Genomic DNA, 10040 nt, shown 5'->3' on the forward strand with positions numbered 1-10040 from the left:
TGGAGTTTCGAATCTTTCGGACACTGTAGAATGCGGGGCTCCCCGGGCGCGGGCCCGGCCAATCAGAGCGCTGTCTGCCTCCCCTGGCCAATGGCAGGCGCCACATTGTTGTCCAATTCTGCCTAATGGAGCCCTAAGGAGCAACAATAGAGCGGGCGAGTGGCTCATTGAGAGTCTGGCAGCGCCGGGCAACTGGGCCCAGGCTACGCGCGGCTTCAGGCGCTCACCGCGAGGGGACGCGGCGCCGCGAGGGCCGGGTCTCGGTTTCAAGACAGCCGACCCCCAGGCAGGCTCCCAACTCCGATTTCCGAAGGGAGGGCTGAATTGCGCTGCGTTCCGACGGGTTCCGGAAGTTGGGACATGGTGAACGAAGGAGGGTGACGTGGTCAGATAAGGGGCCGGGGACAAGGGGAAGAGGCCAAGAGCACCAGCGTCGGAAGCGGAGCTGGGAGACGCGTGCGGCTCCCTCGGAGGAGGAGGATCCCGGAACCCGAGGCAGGTAGTTGAGGGTCGCAAGGAGGGCAAGGGAGCTGGCACGGCTTGCCGTTCCTGTGGGAAAGGCCTGCACCTGGCCAGGGTATGCGTGGCCAGAGGGACCCACGGAGGAAACAACACGCATTAGGAAGTGGACTGAGATTCTTGGGTAGAGACACCAGGATTCGGTCCAGGTTTCTGGCGTGGACCGCGGACTCACAGGAGGCTGGGGCGGAAGCTGGGAGTTGGGCCTGCTTGGGCCTTCTGGGGCTCTGTGGGGGTAGGACTCCAGCGTCGGCGCATAGCCAATTACGGAGGCGACTTCCCTGCTTCTGGGAGCCTGCTGGCCATCGGAGTCTCAGGATCCCAACTCTGAACCCAGAACGTGGGAACGTACGCTGGAGCCGGGTCCCGCGGGGCCCCAGGATGGGAAAGGCGTGTCAGATAGCTCTGTCCTAAACCTGGAGGGAGGTTGAGGGCTGTACGCGAGGGCGACAGACAGTATGTTAACTCACCTAATCTTACCCTCCCGCAATACCTTCCTTCCCGATTATTCCTCCAGACTACAAGGCTTAAAATGGTGCCCCGAATTTTGCCTCATCCCCACCCCCAGCCTTTGCCCGAGGGTTTTTTTTTTTTTCTCTCTCTCTCTCTCTCTCTCATGCACCCCCCCCCCCCCAAGGACCCTGGGTCCTAGACACCCACATCAGCTCTAAGTTTTGCTGTCTACTATGCTTCTCAAACTACTCGTTAGGATAGGTTTGCCTCTTCAAAGAAAGTTACTTCTGTTGAATTTTCTCTTTAACCCTCCTTCTCCTAGGCCTCCTAAACTAAGTTCCGCACCTGTTTTCTCTCCCCGGCTCGGCAGGCCCGTCACACGGAACTTTTAGCGCCCACGTTAGTACCCGGCCTACCTTTGCCCCTGCGTTGTTGAACTTATTTTTCCTCGCCCTCTTATTTCTTGAAGCTATCCTTTCCGTTCCTGATTTTCCCTCTACCACAACAAAAAAAACCCCAGGCCCAACTAGTCGAAGTCTGCGCCTTGATCTCTCTTTTCTTCACCCCACCACTAAACTGAATCTTTTGCTCTGGAGTTTCCTGTTTTGCTGTTGGCATCAGCCTAACCGTTGGGTTAAAAAATCTAATTCCTATTTCTCTTTACCCGTGTCTCACTCCAATTAATGTAAAGTTGGGGGGATAATATTTTCTTTTCAAATCCTCGTTACACCCATCTGACGCCGTGACTTGCAAACTTTATGTCTTCTCATTTTTTTCCCGCCAGCGGAACCACTGTTTTAAATGAAATCTTACACCCAACGCGTAAATCAAACATAAGAAGAACGGTTCTAGTGGGGGTGGGAGGTGGGAGCTCGGCCTTACTCCCAAGGCGCCTCTTTCCAACAATTTGGTAATCTCTAGCCAAACTTTAGTGGCCGAAATTTCCCTCTTGAGGCCTGGATTATTCCTGTCTGCGTTTAAGCCTAGCGCACTGCGCGCTCCTCACTGCGGGTCTCTCCCTCCTTCCCATCATCTTCCACGCCAGGTTCGGCCATGGAGCTGCGCTCGGAGCTACCCAACGTGCCAGGTGCGGCGACTGCAGCAGCAACAGCGTCCGGGCCGCCCGTGGCTTCAGTGGCAGCGGCGGCGGCGGCGGCCGCAGCGGCCGCATCGCTACCGGTGAGCGTAGCAGGCGGCTTGCTGCGGGCGCCGCCGCTATTACTGAGGGCGGCCGAAAAGTACCCGCGGACCCCCAAATGCGCACGCTGCCGCAACCATGGCGTGGTATCTGCGCTCAAGGGCCACAAGCGCTACTGCCGCTGGAAGGACTGCCTGTGCGCCAAGTGCACACTCATCGCTGAGCGCCAGCGCGTTATGGCGGCGCAGGTGGCGCTGCGCAGGCAGCAGGCGCAGGAAGAGAATGAGGCGCGCGAGTTGCAGTTGCTCTACGGCACGGCCGAGGGCCTAGCTCTGGCCGCCGCCAACGGCATCATCCCGCCACGGCCCGCCTACGAGGTCTTTGGCTCAGTGTGCGCGGCGGATGGCGGAGGTCCGGGAACTGGCGCACCCGCGGGGTCCGGAGGCGGAGCAGCAGGCGCTGGGGGCGCAGGTGAGCGGAGAGGCCTGGGTGGGGCACCAAGAGGGGAGGAGAAGGGATCCGGGCCCGGGCTCAGGGCGCGCATCTCGGGGACTTGCCCCAGTACAGTTAGGAGTAGAATCTCCTTTTCCACACTCCCCGACCACTGAGTTCACCGCATACCCAGCCCCTGATATTCGTTGTAAGCACAGAAACTTCTTCCTCTTCTTTCTGAAGTTTCCCGCTTCTCTCCTCTTTCACCGCAGGCCCAAACGTAAACCCTTTAATCTCACTCTTCCCTTCTGAAAGCAGATCTCCGCTTCCCTGCTCATTTCGCTTCATCTCCTCCCTAGTGTAGAAATCCGCGCGTCTTATCTTTTCCTGCGCTCCTGCACACGGTGCCTTTCCTCCCCCATCCTCTTCCCAACTCTCTTAGAGATCCCCTCCATGCCCCCATCTCGCATCATCTTCCCTAGGTACCGAGACGCCCTCTTTCCTTTTCCTATGTGATTGCTTTCCTTGTGTTTCTTACCAACAACTGCACTCCGTGCCCCCCCTCCTTCTTTCCCGCTCCTCTCCCCATTTGTTCCTGTTTTCTTAGGCACTTTCTAGTTTCCCTCGATCCTGTTCCTCTTCCCTCCCAGCCCCTGTCCCGCCCCACCCTCTTCTTCGTGATTTCCAGGACTTTTGGGATGAGAGTCGCAATTAAGCCGGGATCATTCAGACTGGCCCCCTCAACTCTCAGCCTGGGAGGGAAGAACTTTTTAGATCTTAGTTTTGGAAAAGGTGGATTAGAAATAGGGGATCTGCTTCAACCTGTAGATATGTTTGGGGTTTCTTAGATGTCCAAGGCCTCCTCCTTTAAATGCTAACTGCCCAGGGCCAGAGGTCCCTAGCACAGGGTTGGTTCTTGTAATCTCAGGGATGGAGTGAGGTCTTCTATACAGTGTGTGGAATGGATAGAAGGTGTGTTGGCTACAGAGTGAACCTTGGGCCAAGCCACTTCTCCAGATCAGGGCAGGATTGGGAAGGAGGCATGAGGGGTGAAGAGTGGAGCTGAGGTGGGAGGAGGAGCCCTGGACATTGAGTTTAAAGAGCACAGGTGGATGGGGTTCCGGGTACAGAAAAAGACAGGGCCTTGGAGGGCAGGGGAAGAGGAAGGGGGCTTTAGAGGCGTGAAGAGGTAGGAAGGCTGGAGTAAAACGGAAGAGGGAGCAGTGGATTCATGTGAGGTTGTGGAGCTCTCAAGGAAAGGAAATTTAGGATCCTAGGGCTGGCTGTGGGTGCGGTCGCCACCCGGCTAACCGGTCCTCAAATCCCCTTTTCTCCACTCCTAGAGGCCAAGTTGCAAAAGTTTGACCTGTTCCCCAAGACATTGCTTCAGGCAGGCCGCTCGGGCAGCCCTCCGCCGCCACCCGGCAAGCCTCTGTCACCCGACGGCGCGGACTCGGGTCCTGGGATGTCATCTCCGGAGGTGCGGGCGGGCTCGGGCTCGGAAAACGGCGACGGCGAGTCCTTTTCGGGGTCGCCCCTGGCCCGAGCCTCTAAGGAGGCAGGTGGCAGCTGCACGAGCAGCACTGGTCTCGGCGGCGGCGGTGAAGAAGACAGCCCGGGCTCCGCCAGCCCTCTGGGCTCTGAATCCGGTTCTGAGGCCGACAAGGAAGAGGCAGAGGCCGCGCCAGCGCCGGGGTTGGGCGGAGGTTCCGGTCCACGGCAGCGGACGCCGCTGGACATCTTGACGCGCGTCTTCCCGGGCCACCGGCGCGGCGTCCTAGAGCTGGTGCTTCAGGGCTGCGGGGGCGACGTGGTTCAGGCTATCGAGCAGGTGCTGAACCACCACCGTGGTGGGGGCCTCGTGGCCAGCCTGGGCCCAGTCGCGCCCTCTGATAAGTCCGCGATGGGTGCTGCCGCGGCCGCGGAAGATGCATGGTCTGGCCGCGTGGACGCCGCCGCCGCTGCCGCCGGGGGTCCCGGGCTGCCTGCGCCGCTGCAGGCTGGCCCGGCCGCGCCCCCGCACCACAGACCCTTGTTAGCGGGCGCCATGACGCCCGGGGCGCTGGGCTCACTGAGCAGCCGCTCAGCCTTCTCGCCGCTGCAGCCCAACGCCAGTCACTTCGGCGCCGACGCGGGCACCTACCCTCTCGGCGCGCCCCTTGGCCTCAGTCCGCTGCGCCTGGCCTACTCGGCAGCGGCGGCGCATAGCCGCGGCCTGGCCTTCATGGCGCCCTACTCTACTGCTGGCCTGGTGCCCACGCTCGGCTTCCGCCCGCCCATGGACTACGCCTTCAGCGATCTCATGCGTGATCGCTCGGCGGCGGCCGCCGCTGTGCACAAGGAGCCGACTTATGGCGGCGGCCTGTATGGGCCTATGGTCAACGGCGCCCCGGAGAAGCAATAGGGCGAGGGACCTGGCAACCCGACGGCCACCACCAAACAGGGACTCCAGCCTTGCCCCCGCGGGCCGTTGGCCCCTCTTCGCCCGTCGGGTGTGCTCTGCATTCTGGCTAGGATCGCCCGCTCCAAAGTGGACTTTTGTTGTGTTTTGGAGGGCGATTGGCGAGGGCTGAGCAAAGGGAACCAGCTACAGGTGCAGATGTTCTCGGAGGCGGTACCGGGCTCGGATTCTCCTTACCCCAGTTTGCGGGACAGAACTTCCGCAAAGTTCCCCCAGCTCCACAAAAGGCCTGTAATTCACAGAATTCAGAGGTTGCAGCTGCCGTGCACACTCCCGCCTCTCCCTTAGCTGTGCTCAGCCCGCCCTCTCGCCGCGCTCTCAAACGGATGGCAGGATAGTTTGAGAGTCTGTCTTCTGTGCCTCCCCCTCCTCCTTTTTAAATTTTAAATATTTGCTCTAACAAATATAAATTTAGGATGTATACATTTCTTGGCACTGAGTCGAGTCTTGGGGACACACATATATATCGATATCAATTGTAAAAAAAAAAGAAACAAGTTCTAAGGTGCACTTTCTTCGTTGCGGTATTTGTCGCTCTCTTTGTTGCTTATGCCGATAAGCATGGGTTTCCTTGGTGCAGTGTGAGTTTTTATATATGTATAAATCTATATATAATCTATACATATATATATACAAGCCAGTGTATAATGTTATAAAATGGAATTCTAAGTTATTAATTGTAATCTGTAGGTGATCTTGGTATTAACGTGAAAAACATTTTTTTAAAAAACAAGCAAAAAAGGACAAAATGGAAAAAAATAGACTTTGCGCGCATTGTACTTAACAACTTTTATAGATTAAATATATTGTAAATTCGAGACGAATCCTGCCCACCCGCCCCTCTTGCCTGCGGCTGGTCTCTGCCTAAACAGTCGTGAAGATAGGCGCGCACTGAAGCAGGAACGGAGCGACGTGTGACTGAGCCAGAACCTCCCGCTCACGGGACCATCCCCGCCTTCCGGGACTCGCCAAATTCCCCGGCCAAGGGGCCGCAGCAGTAAACGCTGCTGCCGAGAACCGCTCACTTTGTGCTTTCCTTTGCATAGACACGAACTAGAAATAAATGTTATTTTCTAAGAAAAACATCGAACCTGGGTGCCGCTTCTTCGGCGACCGGGTTGGAAAGTCTTCATTTCGAGTTCGAGCAGCTACGCCAAGGAGAAACCTGCCCGAGGTCAGGCGGGAGGCAGGGCGGGGGTAGTTGAGGAAATGTCCTGTGGCGCCTGGGAGGGCCCTCACGGCCAGAGTGGCTCAGAACTTCCGCAGAAGCTGGGCCCCCTGCTCACCCCAGACTGCTTGCCCCTTCCGATCCACCTCCACCCCCAGCGCGCGCGCGCGCGCGCGCACACACACACACACACACACACACATACATGCACACTACCCCGGCTCAGGCCCGCGGACTGCAGCGGGCTCGCCTGGCCGATGCTCTGGGGTCCCCGACCACCGACCGAAACTTCTCGGAGATCCTGCGAGGCTGGCGGCCACAGTGCCAGCTCTCTGCGGGCGGCGGATATGGGCGCCGTCCAGGTCGCACACTGCGCGCCCGCCTTCTGCAAGAGGGGCCGCGGAACCCACAGCCGCAGAGGCGGTGTCCGGGGAGCCGAGGTTGCGACCGCTCTTCATTCAGGACCTGGGGCCTGGGAATTATTCTGGGTGAGGGTGGGGGGAAGTACTGCTCTCTCCGAGGCAGTGTAATCCAAGAAAGGCGAAGAGGACGCGCCTTCGGGCGACACCTAGCAATCCCCGGCCGCGGGGCTCTTGGTCATCTTTTGCCTTCCCTGCTCCCGCGGAGCTGAAGCAAATTAGCCTCTCCCAGGCCGACCCCCTCTTCCAACCTCCTGTCTTTCCCGCTCCCCGCAGGGTGACTCTCCCTCTCCAGAAAACAGTGCCCCCTCTCCTAGTCGGGGCCCGGCGGCATCCCAAGGTAAACTTCTGGGGCTGGCTCGAGTTCCACCAGGCGGTGAAACTTAATAGCAGGACAAGAAAACGGTTTAATAAAGAAGGGCTTTAATAGGGAACTAATTTGATTGAGTTGCCTAATTCCACTTTAATTGGAAAGGGAGTTTGGCTGTTTGGTTATAAAGTGCGAGGGTGACGAGGAGATGAAAGTGGGGGGAGAAGGAGAGAGAGAAGAAACATGGGGGCAGGAGAGAAACGGGACTAGAAAGGAATAAAGACAGGAAGGAAAGAAGAGAGGGAGAGAAGAGAAAGAAAAAGGGAGATTTAGAAGGAAAGGGGAAGGCGGAAGAAAGTGCCTAAGAGCTTCTAGAAGTTAGCACTTTTTTGTTCTTTCCCGCTGCCCCCTTTTGAGCTTGCTGCGCCCAATCTTCCCTCCAGGTTTTCAGAGGCCTCGGGTGCCCGCTCCGACAGGCGGTTCCGGCCACCCCCTTCTAACCCCGCCCAAGGCGATGCCAAGGAGGGCCTGGGCCTCTTGGTTGCCGGAGGCTTCTGGTTTTCTCTCCCGGTGTTCAGGCCAGACCCGAAGGGAACCGCCTGTGGACCGGCTTTACCTCCCTCAAGATCGGGAGCTTCGCAGATTTTAAGATTTTTACTTTAGTTTATCCTCTAAACTCAACGGGGAGAATCCAGTGAGTTATTTATTACCGACCCCATTTACGGAAGAGAAAACTAAGGTCCAGGATGATCAGGGGCTTGTCCAGAGGACTCTGATCTCGTCTGTCTCCACTGCCCCATTGGCCTTCTCCTTCATTTCCTTCTCACGTGGAGCTGTCCCTACCGGCGCAGGGTGGTGGCCCTGCGGACCCCTCCACCAGGGTACACAGTCTACCCGGAGAGGAAAAGCGGCCTTCCCGGAGCTGCCTGGAGAGGCTGCGGCCCCAGCTCCGGGCTTGGAGCACCTTTGGTAGAACTCCTGAAGGATTCCTGAGCGGTGGGTGTTCAAGGGCTGGGATGGGGTAGAGGGGTCCGAGGCTCCTCTCCTCCTCTGGCCCCCGCGCACCTTCGCTGCCGGGGCCCGCCGTGGTAGCCCAGAGCGGGCAGTCTCAGCCCTCGGCTCCAGGCCAGGACCTGCGTCCTCACGGCGTTCTTGACCCCACTTCCCGCTGTACAACCGGGAAAACTGAGGCTCAGCGGGGCCCAGGCAGTGAGGGGGCCCAGGGTCGCACAAGCAGGCCCCGAATGTGCCAGAATCAGAGCCCAGGACGCTCCAGGCGGGTGGCGCCTTCGGTCCCGGGAGCCTCGCAGCGGGCTGGGAGGGGGCCGGGACATGAGCTCCGCTGGGATCCTCGCCGGGGCGGAGCGTGGGGTTTCCCTGTGCAGGCCGGCTTTGCACCTCTGGCCAAGACCGCGGGAGTGTTAAGTCTTTCCTGCGGTGGAGGCGGGAGCTCCCTTCCTGACCTGCTACCCACATTTATTTCCAAACGCTCCCCGAAGCCTTCTGTATGTGATTCTGGGGTGGGCACCGTGAGGACGTGGACCTGGGCCCACCACGGAAGAGTTTTGGCTTTTGGGGGCAGACTCAAGGAAGTAGTAGTCTCTTTTTAAAAATAACTCGTCATCGTCCTTCTTTTCTTTTAATTTTAATTCTTCATAACAACAGCAGCAACTACACACTATTCAGTGTGTTCCATCGTGTGCCAGGCCCTGTACCAAGTGCATTCCCCACAGGATCCAGGTGAGTGGGTGAGATGTGTGCGTTGGAACCTGAAAGCGCCAAGAGCTGGGATCCAGGCTCAGTCACTGGCTGAGTTTATCATTTGCAGATTATTTCAGTCAACAAATATTTACTAAATACTTACTTAATGCCAGACCTAGTTCTAGGACTTTGGGAGGCTTAGGTGTGTATAGTAGGTACCATCCTTGCCCTCTAAACACTCAGGGTGTATTGGGGTAGGGTGGGGCTGGGCAACTAAACAGTGCAAAGAGGATGCACTGAAGAGTGTCCCATGGGGTCTGGGACAATTGCCTGAGGGAAATTCATTTTCCTCTTCAATTAAATGGGACTAGTCTGTCTACTGAGTACTGGGAGTATCTAGTGAGATAATGGGTTAAAAGCTCTGAATTTAGTGCCTGCTTACTAGGTGTCCTTGTATGCTTTATCTCATCTCTCATTCTAGTTTGCTTATCCTACAGTATGGGTATTATGGTCCCATTTCACAGAGGAATAAGTAGCTCAGAGGGCTTGAATGATGGGGGTAAATTTGGCCTTATCCATCCTCCAAAGCGTCACAGGTTATGGGAGACCCAAAGCAGGCGGACACGGAGAATGGTCATTAGGTGGGAGAGGGTGGACTCTGGGAATGCTTCTTAGGGGAGATGAGGCTGCAGAGGGGCAGGTGGTGGGCAGCACTGCAATCTCAGGCATGTAGTTGGTGAGGGATGAAGGCTCCATCCAGAGGATCAAGTGGAGAGGGAAGAGATGGGGCCAGGCTGTTGAGATTGGGCAGAGGTCAGAAATCAGATCATGGAGAACCTTGAATGCCAGGAGAAGGGTCTGGGTTTCCGACTGAGAGTGCTGGGAGCCATTGACAGCGGTGCCTGGTGTGATTTGCATTTTGATTGAATAGATTGTTAGAAAGGCAGAAGCCCTCTGAGATAGAGCCAAAGAATTATCCGTGGTGGCTAGAAAAGGGAGAGAGGAGGGTGACATCAAGAACGACCGGGAGGGCAGGCCACCCTGGCTCAGCAGGCAGAGTTCTCATCTGCCATGCTGGAGACCCAGGTTCGATTCCCAGTGCCTGCTCATGCAAAAACAGCAATAACAACAGCAAAAACAAAAACAAACAAACAAGCAAAAAACTACTGGAAGCCAGTAGTTAAGCAGGAAGGAGGACTCATGTCTGCTTCCCAAGTGTCTGGGTTATGTGATTCAGTGGGGATGACACTCAGACAGGTGGACCCCTGCAGCAGGGACAAGTTTGGAGGGTCATGAAAAAATTTCAGTTTTGAGCATACAGAGTTTGAGGCATTTATGGGTCCTGCAGGTGTGGACAACAAGGAGAAAGAGTCAGCATGTGGGTGGCAGCAGAGCAGAACTCTGCCTGCTGAGCCAGGGTGGCCTGCCCTCCCGGTCGT

At 57.1% G+C, this 10040-nt stretch overlaps 1 protein-coding gene across 1 annotated transcript; it reads left to right on the top strand.

Annotated features, from left to right (window-relative positions):
• The first annotated feature begins 167 nt into the window (after nucleotides 1–167).
• Nucleotides 168–6045, top strand: DMRTA2 (DMRT like family A2). Its single transcript, XM_077136506.1, has 3 exons — nucleotides 168–499; nucleotides 2018–2581; nucleotides 3886–6045. Exons 2-3 carry the CDS (start codon nucleotides 2026–2028, stop codon nucleotides 4944–4946), a joined length of 1617 nt encoding a protein of 538 aa, XP_076992621.1. The 5' UTR covers nucleotides 168–499; nucleotides 2018–2025; the 3' UTR covers nucleotides 4947–6045.
• Nucleotides 6046–10040: the final 3995 nt, after the last annotated feature.

This window comes from Tamandua tetradactyla, chromosome 2 (assembly GCF_023851605.1).
Source record: "Tamandua tetradactyla isolate mTamTet1 chromosome 2, mTamTet1.pri, whole genome shotgun sequence".
Taxonomy (NCBI): Eukaryota; Metazoa; Chordata; class Mammalia; order Pilosa; family Myrmecophagidae; genus Tamandua; species Tamandua tetradactyla.

Bases quoted from the DNA above. Each gene is read 5' to 3' on its own strand.
- DMRTA2 (XM_077136506.1), top strand. From the start codon at position 2,026: ATGGAGCTGCGCTCGGAGCTACCCAACGTGCCAGGTGCGGCGACTGCA. The intron at 2,582-3,885 runs GTGAGCGGAGAG...CTCCACTCCTAG, and splicing joins AGCAGGCGCTGGGGGCGCAG to AGGCCAAGTTGCAAAAGTTT.